General features: G+C 32.4%; 1 protein-coding gene across 3 annotated transcripts in view; it reads left to right on the top strand.

The window, feature by feature from the left end:
• The window catches only part of LOC140439614 (uncharacterized), a 1,046,430-nt gene that overhangs the window by 924,538 nt on the left and 103,372 nt on the right, over positions 1-18,520 (top strand). For all 3 annotated transcript variants that reach the window (XM_072529640.1, XM_072529641.1, XM_072529642.1), the window contains exon 6: positions 10,729-10,927. In XM_072529640.1, coding sequence (XP_072385741.1) covers positions 10,729-10,927 — 199 coding nt within the window. The remainder of the gene's footprint in view (positions 1-10,728; positions 10,928-18,520) is intronic.

Here is an 18,520-nt window from a genome sequence, read left to right as displayed (position 1 = left end):
AAAGAAATGACTTCATTTTCATAAAAGAAGTTTTAGTCATTGCTATTCTACGTTTTATTTCTATGTCTGGATCTAGTTGGTCCGTTATCACAGTTCCCAAATTTGTCATTTTGTGATCTTTCTCAACTTGGACTCCGTTTAATTGAAGGTTTGCTTTGCATTAAAATCATCTGTTTAATAATGCCCGAATTTATATATGTACGCTACTCAAAAGTTTACAAAGAAAGAATGAATTGTTTAGAATAATAGGTAATGAAGAATGAATTGTTTAGAATAATTATTTGAACAGATCGAAACTTTAATAAAATTCCATAACAAAGAGGTAAGTATTGTTATTAAGATATAATAAAATTTGTCATTATAGTAACATTGGGGGCTATAATGCATTGTTTACGTAAATAATTACATATAAGTGTAAAATTCAGACAACGTACATTAAATTACAGTTCTCAAAACAGAATGTGTAAATCCGTATGATGTCCTGCATTCCTATGTGTAAAATGACCAAGCCACAGCAGAAAACCACATCAGATGCTATTTACTGTTCTGTCATATCCTGAAGATATATCAGTTAATTCAAATTAACTTAACTTTTGGTTTTGTGTTAAAAAAATGGATTTTGTAAATTTGTTATTACTTACCTTGATGAGATTTGGTGGACGGCATGGTATAATAATTAGAGCTATTGATTGCACACATATTGCAATTATAGCACCTTCTGGTGATGATCCGATCAGACCTGGCCTGGCATACTTCAACAAAAAAGGATTTTAATGTATAAACGTGTAAGCAATTATTTGTGATGCCAATTCTATATTTTTAAAATGTAATAATTGCTTCCACATATGATTAAGGCATTTGGGAATTAAGTGTAGTGAATTGATTTTTGAGAAGACAATTTATGGCATATCAACTTAATAATGCCCATTTAATTAAAGATTCATGTTATCCAATACAACCATGGCTTGTGACTCCTGTTTCAAATGCTGGAGAAAATACCCCAGAAGGAAGATTCAACCATGATCATATTGCATCCAGGAATATGATTGGGAAAGCTTTCAGAATTTTGAAATCCCGCTTTCGTTGTTTGCACAAACACATGGGGAGTAATTTATTTAACAGACTTTAAAAATAAAAATATAGTCCAGTAAATTAACGTGAAATACGGCGATACAATGTAATTTTTCGTGTCACCACCGAATTTCATGAAAATTTGGATTTAGATTCTACTTAGAAAACTTCACTTATGAACTTGTGTTTTTAGTTATTATTCAAATTAATTAGTAAATTATTCAAATCATCGTTTAATGAAGTAAATAAATTAATCAACTAACATTAAACAACATAAATTAAGATTTTATCATAGTTTAATGCTAAAATCTCACTCCCTTTGACTATGAAGTATGTACTTAAAAAGCATTTTGTGTTTTTTAAGAGCAGTAAGAACATTTAAATGTTTTAAGCCCTTATTTAAAAAAAATCGTAGTTAAAAGAGCTTAAACTAGTCACTAATCACGAGTGTATGCACACTTTAAACAGCAAAATCTTAATCAATTTTTGTCGTACAGAAAAACCAAAAAAAGAACAAAATGTTCATAAATGCAAAACTTGTATTTTTTTTTTCTCTTTAAGATTTGTCGTATCACTAATACTTCCTTGTTATTTTTAGAAGCATTTTTTTCAAAATTTCAAAAACTTATCTTTTACTTTAAAACCAATTTGTTTCAAAAATAAGTACTTTGAATCAGTTTAACTTCGAGATCATATAAACAATACACTAACGATTAATTTTATTTGGGGTGCCAAATCTAGAAAATGTATGGATTGATTCTGTTCTGTTTCTAATGTAAATTCAATATGACTATGGAGTGAATTAATATGCGATGAAAATTGGTCAAATTGACTGTTAGTTCCTGTAGTACATATAAGTTCATCGTCATTTTGAAATCTTTGTTTCTAGATAATTCATAAAAATATCTGATATCAATGTGCTTAGAGGATTGCTCTATATCTTAAATATCTACTATAGTGCATCTAAAAAAAAAACTCAATTTATTAAATTATGATACATATTGGAAAGATCTTTAAGATCAGTCTTATTATTGATAAAATTTGGATCTTTTTTATATGAGTCATCTTCAATATGCATCTCTTGTGGTAATTCTGTTCTTTTTCCAAAATCTGTACATTTTCAAAAATGACAGGCTCCAGAAAATAGCCATTCTTTTGATTTTAAAAATGTACAGATTTTGGAAAAAGTACAGAATTACCACAACAGATGCATATTGGAGATGATTCACATAAAAAAGTTCTCTCTCAAATCTATCAATTATAAGAATGACATCAAAGATCTTTCCAATGTGTATCATAATTTAATAAATTAAGTTGTTTTTTATATGCACTATGGCAGATATTTAAGATACGACCTTGAACCAATCCTATTTTAAGATACCTACCAGTTGTCATCTGTCAATCTCAGATACCAATTTTTTTAATCCGTGTTAAACTTTTTAAAGAAGAGGAAACATGAAATTTTATTGTAAAATGTAATGTTTATAAAATAAAATAAAGTGCTTATTGAAAATGGCAAAAATAGACGTATAAAGTTTTACGTATGTACTAAGTACACACACTCTTTTTTTTTTATTGAAGTGTTTATTCTTTTTCACTGTCGAGGAGATTGATGTCTTTGATGATGATTTAATCATCATTAAACAGCTTAAACCTCATACCGACTATTACTAGTATAAACATAAATATAGAACGGTAATAAATAAATTTAAAAAAAGTCACAACAACAAAGTTACTACTGTTAGAAGATTTAATATTACCTAATGTTGAGAATTTTTGTGCAAATTTTTCACAAATTAAGTTATCAACACTACAATCTTAATAATACTCGTCTTTGTCTGGGGACCCAAAAGTGAGAATTACAACTCTTCTGTATAGTGGTTATCGTATGTAATTCAATATTGTACTGAAAGACATTGGTTTTAAATGGCTAAAAGATAATCCAAGGCGAGGACTGATGGAACAATCTCATATTGCTGTGAAGAGAGCAGAATGTTTGAAATTATATAAAAAATATAAACATGAAAAACTGTACAAGTTTGTTTTTATAGATGAAACTTGATCTATAGATCTATGTCGCTACCTAAGAATTACAAGGTTGTATGATACAAAATGTAGAAACTGAGAAAAATGACTTTGAATATTTTGACCATTAGATTTGTCATACAAGAAAGTATATTTGCTTTTATTTTAAACATAATAGATGAAAGTGTACTACAAAAGCACATTTAAAAAAAAAACGAATAGAAAATATTTAATTTTTTCCATATTTTTATTAAAAAAATAAAATAACAGAAATTCGTAACTCTAATAAAAAACGAAAAGTGCAAAAACACGAAACATAAGTCTTTGTAACATTATCTTCTGATCAGCAATCTCAGTTTTACTGTTAATGTTGAGACATGTTGGAAAACATGTGAACATAAAAGTTTTTGTCTATATCTGGCATCCACTTGTACACAGATTTCAGAGCTTCCACCGTGTTTTGTGCCAAGGTGACTTTAATATCATTTTTGTTTATTGATATGGATATTTCGTCATTTTCAGCAGTCTGTCTCCTCGCATTCCGTTGTCTTAAACTGATGATTTTGTATTCACGTTCGTTAAAAGTGGTTCGGAAACCGATGTCAAAAAAATCTGTAGTAAATTGTAAAGAAACCACCTTTGAAAATGTAACTGCAGTATAATTCAGTTTTGATGAATAGGTTGAAAAATCCAGAAAATCTTGCTCTTTCATTTGAAGTATGGTGTAAGGCATTTTTGGGTTTACTTTCACAAGGACTCTTAATAACGAAAGTGGAGAAAAGTATTCAGATTTTCTCAAACTGCGTTCAATTGCACTATGAACTGAATCAACCTCTTGTATGCAGGAATGTCCAGGTACTGAAAACTTCATTTGAATTTTCTTTAAGTTCGTATTAGTTTTTAAAATATGTGCAATAGCAAAACTCACAAATCTATTTTGCGGGTCGCAACTATCGCTCCACAAAGTCAAGTCAGTCAGCGACATATCGCTGTCTGAGTATTACAAGGGTGTACGTAATAAAATTAAAAAATCAGCAATTTTAAGATAACAAGGTTCTATGTATCACAAGGCACCCATAGAACTATGTAAATCTAAAATATATGCATGCAATCCTCTAAAATGAATCGGAAATCATTGGTGTATGTTATAAAAATATGAAAAGAGCGCAACATAGTCCTATGTTAAACATACGACTTTGTTTTTCGCACAATTTTAGTGAACTTTCCAAACTCAGAATAACAGGGTCCTATGTAGTATATAGAAACTGTCATCAATTTTATTACTCGATTTATATTTGCATAAAACAAACAATTCTAGTAAAAGACGACTTTTCCAAGGAAAATAAAGAAATATGCACACAGCAATATGAGGAAAATTCCGAAAATCAACTGCAGAAAAATAATAACAGTTTACAAGAGAAAACACAAACTAGAAAGAAATTTAGATATCCCTCGCGTTGGGCCTGCAATATTAGAAAACAAAATTTTGATAGAGGGCTAGAATACATTTCTTTACGAAAGTAGTTAAGACCAGCAAGAGAGATAAAAACACATAAAGACTGCTTCGAGAAATTTATCTATAAATGTGCCAAAAATATAAGCGAAGAAGACAGAAAAAATTTATTTTCTGATTATTACAAGCAGTAAAAAAGGATGTTTATTTTAAACACAACTGAAATGAGTATTCCACATCGAAGGAGAAAATGGAAAAAATGCCCAAAACTCAAAAAAAAAACTAAAACCTTTAAATTCTTCTTTATTTTAAGTAATAACGAAATACAGGTTTGCAAACAGTTTTACTGCGAAACACTAGGTATACGTCAAAATCCTATATACACCGTTTACAAAAATTCTACAGAAACGTACACAATTCGTCAAAGTATTCAGGGAAAGCATAGAAAAAAGTTACATCAGATGCAACTTCCAATCTTGTTAGAGAACATATTAATATATTATCTGTAATAGAAAGTCATTATTTTAGGGCTGATACTAAAAGAAAATATGTAGAGGGTGACCTATCACTGCAAAAAATGTACAATATGCACGAGAATTTCATAAAGGAGAAAGATTTGACTCCAGTAAAATTTAATGTTTATCGCAAAATATTTTATTCATTAATTATTATTCAAACAAACCCTCAAAAGATCTATGTGACCTCTATGCTGAAATAGACTGCTAGAAAAAAGAAAACACCCTTAACGAAGAAAAGAAAAAGCAATATGAAAAACACATGCAAGAAAAAATTTTACTGAGAGAAGAGAAAAAGACGGATATTGAAAATAGTAACGCAGTACTGTGTTTTGACTTAAAAAATGTATTGACATATCCAAAAGAATACGTCAAAAATGTCTTTTATATAAGTAAGCTAAATGTGTATAACATGACAGCGCACCTTTCCATAAACCGGACTGTTTATTGCGCGCTTTGGTCAGACGCAATGCATGGTCGGGCTGGGAATGATATTGCCAGTGCTGTAGACAGAATCCTGAAAAGGTTTGTAGAAGACTATCCGTTATTGGAGGATTTGACTTTGTGGAGCGATAGTTGCCACCCGCAAAATAGATTTATGAGTTTTGCTATTGCACATATTTTAAAAACTAATACGAACTTAAAGAAAATTCAAATGAAGTTTTCAGTACCTGGACATTCCTGCATACAAGAGGTTGATTCAGTTCATAGTGCAATTGAACGCAGTTTGAGAAAATCTGAATACTTTTCTCCACTTTCGTTATTTATTTATTTTATTTATCGTATGGCAATTACAACACATTTAGAACAAATACACAAACACTAGTAATATAGGTATTTGACAAACTTTAAATAGTTACAAACAAACATCAAGTGTATTTATATAATCAATGACTCTGAAGTTACAAACAGGAAGTCTTCAGTGCTACCATTGTAGGATCTTGAGGGACACTCTTGAATAATTTGGTCTATGGTTTGGTTCTCCCCACAGTCACATTGAGGAGACGGGTTCTTTCCCCATTTATGTAGCATGTATGCACATCTGCCATGTCTGGTACGGATCCTATTTAGAGTGGACCATGTTTTGCGTGGAAGATCAAAACCTGGTGGCTTGTGGGTAATGCAGGGCATGTTATTTTGCCATTCGTTCCATTCTTGGGACCATGCATTCGTGATCTTGAACTCCTCATTTATCATTCTTGCCGTTTTCATTGGTGGTTTTCTAGAACGGAGACGGGTATTTCGTGCATCCTCGGTATCTTGGTGGATCGGCAGGTTTATATTGTTCATGATCTTTTTGTATTCACGTGTAAGTGCGTCGACTCGTCGTAAATGTGGAGATGGGATGTGACTTAATACTGGAAGCCATTGGGTGGGAGTTGATTTAATTGTACCAGTTATCATCCTCATAGTGCTGTGCAGCTGATTGTCGACCTTTTTTACGTGTGGACTGTGTAGCCAGACTGGAGCACAATATGCAGCGGTCGAGAAAACAAGGGCTAAGGCATTAGAGCGGAGAGTGGAAACAGATGCTCCCCAGGTAGTACCGCAGAGCTTCTGTATAATGTTATTTCTTGTACTCAACTTTTGGGCAGTTTTTGTTAAATGCTCTTTAAATGATAGCGTTCTGTCTAGTGTTACGCCCAGGTACTTCGGTGTTTTGTTGTGGGTAAGTGTGGTATTTTCAAACCGTATGTTGAGTTTCTTTCCAGCAAGTTTATTGTTCAGGTGAAAGCAACTAACTTCTGTTTTGGATGCATTGGGTTGAAGTCGCCACTTGCGAAAATATTTGCCCAATATATATAAGTCTGCCGTCAGAACTTCTTCAGACGTTTCTAGTATTCTGCATCGTGTAGCGAGGGCCCAGTCATCGGCGTATCCGAACTTTCTTGACTGTGTTTCCGGCATATCTGCTAGGTATAAGCTAAATAATAGTGGAGAGAGCACTGACCCCTGTGGTAGGCCATTCTTAAGTTTCTTTGGTAGGCTGATATCTGTGCCCATCACTACTTGAAACATTCGATCGTTGAGCATGCTATCTATTAGGCGTGCTATTGGTTTACAGGGGATTGCACGGAGAATTTTGTATATAAGGCCCTCTCTCCATACTGTATCGTAAGCTGCCGAGAGATCAATAAATGCCGCTGAAGTTTTAAGTGTTCTTTGGAAACCCGCTTCGATGTAGGTGGTGAGTGACATTACCTGGTCTGCACAGCTTCGTTCTGGTAGAAAACCCGCTTGTTCGACTGGGATCGCCTGGAACAGTTCTGTATTGATTCTATTATATTTAAGCCTCTCTAATAGTTTGTAGATGGTAGAGAGAAGCGCAATTGGTCTGTAGTTTTTTAGGTTGTCGGTGGGTTTGCCTGGCTTTAGTATGGCTATTATCTTAGAGCGCTTTAGTTCTTGTGGAATATTTCCAGTTACCATGATGTCTGTGAAAAATCGAGCCAGCCACACTTTTGTATACTTGCCACAATTTATTAGAAATTCAGGGTGAATATTATCAAATCCTGGTGCCTTTGCTGGCTTAACGTCTTTAAGAGCCTTTGATATGTCTTCGCTGGTGAAGGGGAGGGAATGCTCCGTTTCTGTGGCTACATGTTTTAAAGTTTTAAGTTCTCTCTTTACGAAAATGGTGTGTGCTTTATCCTTTGGTGCCCTGGATGTTTTTACTATATGTGATGCTACGGCATCTGGCTGTACGGCTGCCTCTCGGCGTTTCGTACGGACACCACTCCCTAATTTTCTTAGTAATAACCATGCCTGTCTGCTTGATTTCTGGAAGTTTAGACTTTTCACTGTTTCGGTCCACTTTTGGCTTCTAGCGGCGTCTAGGCTGTACAGTAGTTCATCCGCTATTTCTTGGTCGCCAGTTTCAAGAAAGCTCTGATATAATTCCTCGCTATTTTCCGACCAGCCAGGGATATATTCTTTGCGATAGCCTCTTGGTATGTGTTTTTTGGCTACACTTAGGACAGCACCAACAAATCTGTGGTAGTTTTTGATATTAGGTGTAATCCACCCTAGGCATTTATCCAGATCCACAGAGAAGTCAGTCCAGTTGGCCTTTGTAAAATTCCATCTTGGACGTGGGATAGAACTGTCCACTTTCGTTATTAAGAGTCCTTGTGAAAGTATACTCAAAAAAGCCTTACACCATACTTCAAATGAAAGAGCAAGATTTTCTGGATTTTTCTACCTATTCATCAATACTGAATTATACTGCAGTTACATTTTCAAAGGTGGTTTCTTTACAATTTACTACAGATTTTTATGACATCGGTTTCCGAACCACTTTTAACGAACGTGAATACAAAATCATCAGTTTAAGACAACGGAATGCGAGGAGACATACTGCTGAAAATGCCGAAATATCCATATCAATAAACAAAAATGATATTAAAGTCACCTTGGCACAAAACACGGTGGAAGCTCTGAAATCTGTGTACAAGTGGATGCCAGATATAGACAGAAACTTTTATGTTCACATGTTTTCCAACATGTCTCAACATTAACAGTAAAACTGAGATTGCTGATCAGAAGATAATGTTACAAAGACTTAGGTTTCGTGTTTTTGTACTTTTCGTTCTTTATTAGAGTTACGAATTTCTATGTTATTTTATTTTTTTAATAAAAATATGGAAAAAACTAAATATTTTCTATTCGTTTTTTTTTTTTTAAATGTGCTTTTGTAGTACACTTTCATCTATTATGTTTAAAATAAAAGCAAATATACTTTTTTGTATGCCAAATAATCTAATGGTCAAAATATTCAAAGTCATTTTTCTCAGTTTCTACATTTTGTATCATACAACCTTGTAATTCTTAGGTAACGATATAGATCTATAGATCAAGTTTCATCTATAAAAACAAACTTGTACAGTTTTTCATGTTTATATTTTTTATATAATTTCAAAGATTCTGCTCTCTTCACAGCAATATGAGATTGTTCCATCAGTCCTCGCCTTGGATTATCTTTTAGCCATTTAAAATCAATGTCTTTCAGTACAATATTGAATTACATACGATAACCACTATACAGAAATTTTTCCTTCAATTGAATCCATAAATGGGTCAAAGTCACATAAGTGACAAAAGGAAGAGTTGCAATTCTGACTTTTGGGTCCCCAGACAAAGACGAGTATTATTAAGATTGTAGTGTTGATAACTTAATTTGTGAAAAATTTGCACAAAAATTCTCAATATTAGGTAATATTAAATCTTCTTAACACTAGTAACTTTGTTGTTGTGCCTTTTTTTAAATTTATTTATTACCTTAAAAGTGAAACTGGAACAAACCATGAAGTGGAGATATCCAGGAGTGGCTAGTATACCTGTTGAATACAAAGCACGTGGTGTTCGTGTGTATTAAGGTATAAAAAAATTTTTTTATACCTTAATACACACGAACACCACGTGCTTTTTATTTATTACCGTTCTATATTTATGTTTATACTAGTAGTAGTCGGGATGAGGTTTAAGCTGTTTAATGATGATTCCATCAATCTCCTCGATAGTGAAAAAGAATAAACACTTCAATAAAAAAAAGAGTGTGTCTACTTAGTACATACGTAAAACTTTATACGTCTATTATATAATTGCAACGAAATTAATATATTTTGAACAATTTACTTGTATTTTTTTTTTTAATAATAAACTAATTTTAATACTTACTATTTTCCAAAAAAGTCCTTAAAATAATACCAAGAATTAAAAAAAAAAGTAAGGCGACAGCACGAGGTGTTCCACAGCTACGTGGTACCGTAGCGGTCACCCATCCAAATATTAACCGAGTTCGACATTGCTGCTATGTGACAATAGAATAAAATTGATACAAATTTAATTATTTTGGCCGATTGTACAAATAATATTAAGATTACTTTTTAATCCCCTTTTCATCATATTTTTATTAATCCTATTCCCGACGAATACTAATCCAAATATACAAAAATTATAATAAATAATATATTTACTAAATTTAACTTTATAAAATACATCCACCGGGATAATAGCCATTTTCTAATTTTGTAGGTATCAATAATAATTATCTACGCATACGTACGTACGTACGTTTCATTTAATATTTTGATTTAACTTGTTTGAAAATGAATCATGACACACGGGAAAAGATATAGTGGACGTACTATAACTACTTAACATTGAATTAAACCAATACCTGCTCCCAGAGCACAATAATATTGCAGTCTCTCCAGCACTTGGCGATTCTATTATCATATTCAATTGGTGTTTCATTTTCAATATCGGGCAGTATATTATACATAACTGATAATTTATGGGACTGAATGTATACTCCGAAAAATAAACATACTCTAGGTTTCACACATTAAAAATAAAAACAAGATTTTCTTACTTTAACATGCCGTAAGCATAAATTTATTTTTTTAAACAAAAATGGTTGTCTTTCAGTACCATTTAATAAATTAATGTTTGTTGATTTGTGGTTATTAAAAATTAAATAAAATTTGATAATAAACACTATTTCCTTAAAATAATAATAAATATAACGATTCCAAAATAACCCAAAATGTTTTGCCAACCCCGAGTTTTTTAAATAAACCTTTTCCTTCCATACATCTTTCTCTCTGGAATTCCTTAGCGCCAACCCTCGATCTCTTTTTCAACTTCTTGCTATTGTTTCAGGAGGTGATACGACTGGAAACGCAATATTGGACTTTGGTGGACATTCCGAAGCAGGAAAAACAAGAAACAGTGCCGGCTTTTGTTCTCAGAGCCTGTGCTATCATGGAAAAGACGCAAAAGTCTGGCGAGGGTGTTAAAACGTCAGCCAAGCTAGCCGAAGAGGCTCAGGATAAACGGGAAAGGATTGAAAGGTTAGAAAGTAAGTAACTGACAATTTTTATGAATTTTTAATCTTCAAAAACTAAAATCATTTATTGCTTATATAGTAAACTTCGTATCTATTTAAATAAATATATTCTTTTAATTTATTTCATCCTAAGGAATCACTTAAAATTGTTATATGATTACTATAGTCCGTCTAGAAAGTATCCGGAATTTTATATTTTTCCTAATTTTAATAGATTTCCTTTTTGTAACATTTAAAGATTTCCTTTTTGTAACATTTAAAGACAAAAGTAATGCATCAAGTAGATTATGCCGATAGTAGGCTATGGACAAAATCGCCATCTGTCAAATATTATTGTTTATAAATAGACTTAAGATTTGTGAAATAATGTCACAAGTAGAAAAAAGAAAAGTGGTGGAATATTTGTATAGAATAGATCCATAGATAGGAGACATAGACCAGTTTCGGGTAGACCGCGTAAGATTCGCGGAAACAATTTAAATGCTCTAGTGGCTTTAGGACGACAAAAAATGCGCCTAGGGTTTCGAAAATTAGCGAACAGATTTGGAAATCAACGAAGAATAAAAATGTGCCCATAAACTGTCCGTATGTCACTGAAAAAGCAAGGCTACGTATCAAGGAATCCAAAAAAAATCCCTACAATGACACATCTGCAAAGACAACGAAGAATAGATTTTTGTCAACGTTTTCGAAAAGATAATTTTAATAATGTCTTTATATCTGATGAAATTTGTTTCTAGCTTGGTGCAAATCATCTAAAAGTCCTATCAAGAGAAAATGTGACCGTTCAAATTTCCAAATTTTCCACTAAAATAATGGTTTGGGAAGCAATATCTCAGCATTGTGCCACACCTCTCTGTATAGTTAATGGTACTGTTGATAGTGCGAAATATTTTGACATCCTAAATGGTTTCCTTCTTGACACGGCTATGTTTTATATCCAGAGCTGTGGTGTTTTCAGCAAGATAATGCAAGATGCTATACTCAAGCTTGGATGCACGAACACGAATTGAAGATGCTGCTGGCAACAATTCCGTGGCCAGCAGCATCTTCAGATCTTAGCCCCATTGAAAAAATATGGGGACTGATGAAGATTGAAGTGGAACAAGCAGCGCCACGAGATAAATACGGTTTGATTCGGTTAGTTTTGCAGGCCTGGAACGCCATTATCGAAAATTATGGCCTTGACCTAGTTTCAGGCGTACCTGGACGTTTAGTTAAATTTATAGATTTAAATGGAGGTTGTATAAGTAAATGAGATGAATTATTTGTTAAAATTTTATATTTTAAATGATAGAAATAAATACCGTAAAATTATCATTCTGGTTTCTTTTTTCCGGATACTTTCTAGACGGTCTATACATTACATTGCACAGTACTTCTCTATAAAATTATTGAAAATAATGCAACACGACAAACAGATTTATATGAACATAATCTAGAATACCAGTGTAGTAAAAAAATTTATTCTCAATCCAAAATTCAATCCCAGTTTTAAAACCATACAAGTTTAAAACCGATCCGTCTCTCTTGTTAACGATTAATTTCTCTAGAAAAGGTTCTAAAACTCTTTTATTGTGGCCTGTTTAATTAATTATTACTTCGGGTGGGGTTAAACCACATCCTAAGTTCGAATCCAGAAATCGTTTTCAAATTTTTTTTTAATTAACAAATTATTAGATTTAACCTGTATGTGTTAATAAATTAAACAATTTATAGAAAAAATTTAATAAATAAAATAAATTGTTATATTTACAGGTTAAATTTAGTATAGAACCAGTTCGTTTTTTTATATATATAGAATAGAACCATAGTTTTGTCCAAGGGTTCATACCGATAACGGATAGAATGGCACTATTGAAATTAAACGCTATACCCTGCAACATAAACATCATTGTAGTGTATTCACCAACATCTGATAGCACAGAGGAAGAAGTAAACAGCTTCTACAATGACTTAAACAAAACATTCAATGAAACTAAAAAAGAAGACGTAAATTTGATTTTAGGTGACTTCAACTCGAAGGTAGGGAAAGGAAGAGATGGAGAAGTAGTAGGAGAATACAGACTGGGAACACGTAATGAAAGAGGTGAAAGACTAATTCAGTTTTGCAAAGATAACGTACTCATTATCAAAAACACGTGGTATAAACTCCCAAATCGAAGAATATATAGATGGAAAGCACCTAGGGATAATGGTGAAATTATAATAAGAAACCAAATAGATTACATAATAATAAATCAAAGATTCCGAGATGCCATAATATCGGCTAAATCGTACCCAGGAGCAGATATCACAAGTGACCACAATCTAGTTCTAGCAAACATGAAACTAAAGTTAAAAAAGTTAAAAACAACTGCCAAAACACCGAGAATCAATCTGAGAAAACTAAAAGAAACTGATATATACCAACAAATCAAAGAACAAGTGCACAAAGAAGTTCAGGAAGTAGAAAGGCAAAAGCAATTGACAACAACAGATAAATGGAGGAAAGTAGAGAAGATCTTGAGAAATATCACAAAACAAAAGCTTCAAGAAGACACATCATCTAAAATAAACAATGGATCACACAAGAGATAAAAGAACTGATGACGGAAAGAAGGGCACACAAGAATAAAAACGAACAACAGTACATAAAAATTAACAAAATAATCAAACAGAAAATCAAAGAAGCTAAGAAACTGTGGCTATCAGAAAAGTGTGAAGAAATAGATAGGTTAGATAAACAAAATGACAGTTTTAACATACACTAGAAAATCAAAGAGACAGCTGGCAAATACAAGAAGAAGGATATCGGTAATATCATGGATAAAAATACGGAATGTACAGATAAAATAAACAGATGGGAAGAATACATAAAAGAGCTATGCAAAGACGAAAATGGGTCACCGATCACCAAAGACGAAATTGAAAAAGCGCAAAGAAATTGAAAAAAGCTATGCAAAGACGACGAGAAAATTGAGGTCATTAAACCAAGAGGAAGAAATGGGCCACCGATCACCAAAGACGAAATTGTAAAAGCGCTAAAACGTAAAAAAATGAGAAGGCTATGGGACCAGACGAAATACATACAGAAATCTTAAAAATATTAACAAAAAATCATATGGGCACACTAATAGAATTATTTAATGACATTTATTATACGGGAGAGATTCCGAAAAAATAGTTAATATCAATATTTATTCCAGTATCCAAAAAATCAAACGCAATGAAGTGTGAAGAGCACAGGACAATTAGTTTGATGAACCATATTCTAAAATCCACAAGGAAACTTACAACAACAAGTTGTAAGAACAAGTTCCTGTAGCTGGCTGTAGACTACGTATCACAAAAAATTTGTTAAAATCCTTTATAAAAGGTATATAAATTAAAAAACTATAGACATAGCCCGATTGGGTTTTTTAATTTATATACCCTTTATAAAGGGTTTTAACATATTCTAAAAGTGTTCTTACGAGTGATACACGAACGTATCTATAAAAAGGTAGATGATAGAATAGCTGAAAACCAATTGGGATTCAGAAAAGGCTTTGGCATCAGAGAAGCATTATTTACTGTACAAACACTAATCGAACGATGTCGAGATGTCAATTGCGACGTATTCATATGTCTAGTCGACTTCGAAAAAGCTTTCGACAAAGTACAACACCGAAGAATGGCAAAAATACTGTAGAACACAGAATTGAAAGTTGAAGATGTGAGAATCATTGCCAACCTATACCGATATCAGAAAGCCATAATACGAATAGACCAACAAAAATCGCAAGAAATACCTATAAATCGTGAAGTAAGATAAGGATGTGTGTTTTCCCCTTAACTTTTTAATATGTATTTAGAAGAATTGTTTAAAGAGGCATTAGAAGACGTAAATGAAGGTATATTTATTAACGGAGCACTTCTGAATAATCTTAGATACGCAGATGACACAATACTCCTTGCGGGCAGCAGAAAAGGACTACAGATCTTGGTTGATCGCATTACCCAATACTGCGAAAGGTGAGGAATGGCACTAAATACAAATAAAACAAAAATCATGGTGGTAAGCAAGAACAAGATTGGGAAAGATAGTGTTTATGCTAAAGTAAAACTTTTAGGTAGGGTGCACAAATATCAGTACTTAGGTTGCGAACTAAATGAAGATGGAATAGAAGTACGAAAATAAAACGGCGTATTGAGATAGCTAGAAGTGCTTTTAATTAGATGAAAGAAATATTATGCAATGAAAAACTCAACATCGAAATTAGAACTAGAGTATTGAGATGCTACGTGTTCTCTGTCCTGTTGTATGGAGTTGAGGCCTTGACAATTACAGACGCGACAGAGAAAACTTTGAAATGTGGTGTTATCGAAGAATGTGAAAAATATCTTGGACACAACACATAACAACGAAAACGCTACGAAGAATGAAAAAAGATAAAGAAATACTTAACACTATAAAGAAAAGAAAAATGAGCTACTTTTGTCACATACTAAAAAACGAGAAATGCGAATTGATACGGCTGGTCATACAAAGGAAGGTGAGACTGAGACAATATAGTGGGAAAACGTTAATAGAACTTTTCAAAACGGCTGCAAATAGATTCAAATGGGCCATGATGATCGCCAATGTCCTTAGGGATGGGGCACGTTAAGAAGAAGTTTTTTTTATCTACAAGGAAACTAATTTCCTGTATACCATGTATAACAACAAATTTATTTAAAAATCCTTTATAAAAGGTATATAATTAAAACACCCAATCGGGCTACATCACAAAACGTTTTCGAAATCCATATTCCATCATCAGTGTGTCTAGGTGTACATGTTTTTAAATCTTTGGATAAAAACCGTTAAATGTTGTTAATTTGAATTTAGGTGACATAATTGGATCTTATATGTTATGATTTTAAAGTTACAATTGGAATTGATAACTTGGCAACGTAAGACTCTACAGGAGGTTGTTGGTCCTGAGACAAAGTGTCTACGAGGACTTGTGGATAGAAAACATGTACACTTAGACACACTGATGATGGAATATGGATTTCGAAAACGTTTTGCGATATAGCCCGATTGGGTGTTTTAATTATTATATACCTTTTATAAAGGATTTTTAAATAAATTTTTATGTAGTTTTTTCTTATTGTTGACATGTGGAAATGATAACATCGTATACTTTTCTAAAAAAACGTTTTAGCGCCGGATTGTTTAATTTGTTTGTACTAAAAGCTGGAAAATTTTTCACAAATTAAATTAAATAAACGGATTGTTTTTTTTTTAATTATTTTTTTTTATTTAATGGTTTTAATCCCTTTGTACTCAAACATACATTTTATGTAATGGTTTTAATCTCTTTGCACCATTTTTCGAAATTCGAGTATTGTTACTTAGTTCTAAATCATTTAAATAAATAAAATATATAAAACTACTAAAAAATTCTACTAAAAAATATATATTTTTAGTAGAATTTCTCGTGCTTAGCTTCATTAAAAAAAGATTATCTATGGTACTTTTTTTATTGGCTTTTGGCCGGATATCCATGCATTTTTCAAGAAACGTTGACTAAAAAAAATGTTGTTAAAAGACATAATAAAGTTTAAAAGTAATGATTATTTTAATGGAAATATATCTGACAATCTTTTCAAACAATACTTTCCTAGCCCATGCCTGGCACATTCCTTGTACAGTCCTACATAGTGTGAACACTTCAGACGAGTTTCGACAGGCAAAATGGTGCGACCAAAATTATTTTCACATCATACTGATGAATTTTTAATAAAATTAGTTCGTGAGAGAAGTGAATTATACGATTTTATGAACGACTGTATGCAGATGCAGCACATAAGTCTCAGGTATAGAGGGATATTGGAGAAAGAATTAAAATAGGTAAGTAAATCACTACATTTTATCTAGGTAATAGACCACTGCCGATAATATTTGAAACAAAAAAATAGTAGTAGGATGAAACTCGTTGGAAAAGAAAGATGATATGACAGAAATAAAAGGAAAAATAATTTACGGGCGATCTGAGTTCGGGAAATAGAGGGAGTGAGTTTTTTAAGGGCAAAAACGTTTTATCGTGATTTCCAATTATAAGTCATATAGAAAAAAGTTAATTAGCCAAGTTGTAGGTAATAAAAATATCTACAACTTTTATATTGACACTTTTTTCACATAACTAACAAAATCTATTCGAAAAATTCAAGTAACCGATATTTGGTTTTTTATTTTTTTTTTACAGTTTGGTAAAAACTTACCTTTTTATGTCCCAAACACAATACATTGTAATATCGAAAAAGCCTCCCAATTTTAAATGGAACAGTGTGTTTAGGACATAAAAAGGTTTAGTTTTTACCAAATTGTGTAAAAAAAAATAAAAAATTGTATAAGATAAAAATTTTCTTCCTCTTACAATGGGTTTCATCCTACTACTATTTTCTTTCACTTTTTACTTTTTTGAAGGCTTCGGCACTAATCTATAAAGTATACAAATGTTTTTATTTATTATTATTTATATTAATGTTAGTTTAATGCGACGAGTAACAAAAATAAAATCAAATTTTATTATTTTGCCATGGCACAGATCCAGCTTCCGAATTAAAAAGTGTTGTAAATTGCTCCCTTACATTAAATGCCATCTGTTGCGTATTTCCACCTTGTTTCGGTAGATTCAAGAGACAAGTATCCTTTAATCCATTTTCATCATCATTTGTCTCCGATAAAGGTTTAATCATATTATTTCGCAAGAAGTTGTGTAGAATACATTCCACATATGCAGGATTAGCATGCAATTTTCTAAGGTAAATACGGAATCTTTGCACCAAAAGTCCAAAAGCATTCTCAACCACACATCTTGCACGGCAATGTCTATAATTAAATATTCTTTTTTATGCATTGTTAATAGTTTGCTGTTCTGTAAACGGTCGGAAAAGATTTTCTTTTAATGGAAAAGCAGAGTCCCCTAAAATAACATATGGGACTTTTATGTCAGAACCGGGAAGAAGTGTGGGTAGAGGTATATTAAGTTGTCCATTTTGTAACGGTTGTCCTAAATTTGAGCTAGAAAATATGCCGCCGTCACTATTTTTACCGTAAAATCCGACATCAACACTTATAAATCTATAATCGGCATCTACTAGAGCAAGTAGAACTACAGAAAAAGTCTTTTTGTAGTTAAAGTAGCTGGAACCACTATTGCCTGGTGCTATAATTTCGATGTGCTTTCCATCTAGGGCTCCTAATGCGTTGGAGAAATTCCACGACAACCAAAATTTTTGGCAATTTGTTCCCAGTCGCAGTCGCCTTCTGCTGGTACTGGCATATATGTCCTCAATAATTTTTCTAACAAACTTCTTGTGCAATTGCGTGCACAGTGGACTGTCCTAGACGGTAACTGAATGATATAGTTTGTATAGATTTTTTGTACTTTTAATGTTTTGCGTAAAATTTATCAATAACGGTATGTACTTGTTCGCAGATCTGGCTGACTGTAAACACAGATAGGAGGCAATAAGGGCCCAGTACAGGAAATTTTTAGCAAAGCACAAAACCAGAACCGGTCAATCTGCAACTGACATCAAATACAAGTATGGTGAATTACTTTAGTTTTTAAAGCCGCACATGAAAGATAA

This window comes from Diabrotica undecimpunctata, chromosome 4, assembly GCF_040954645.1.
Source record: "Diabrotica undecimpunctata isolate CICGRU chromosome 4, icDiaUnde3, whole genome shotgun sequence".
NCBI classification, from domain to species: Eukaryota; Metazoa; Arthropoda; class Insecta; order Coleoptera; family Chrysomelidae; genus Diabrotica; species Diabrotica undecimpunctata.
Note: the sequence above shows the minus strand (reverse complement) of the source record. Positions and strands in the feature narration are given on the sequence as shown.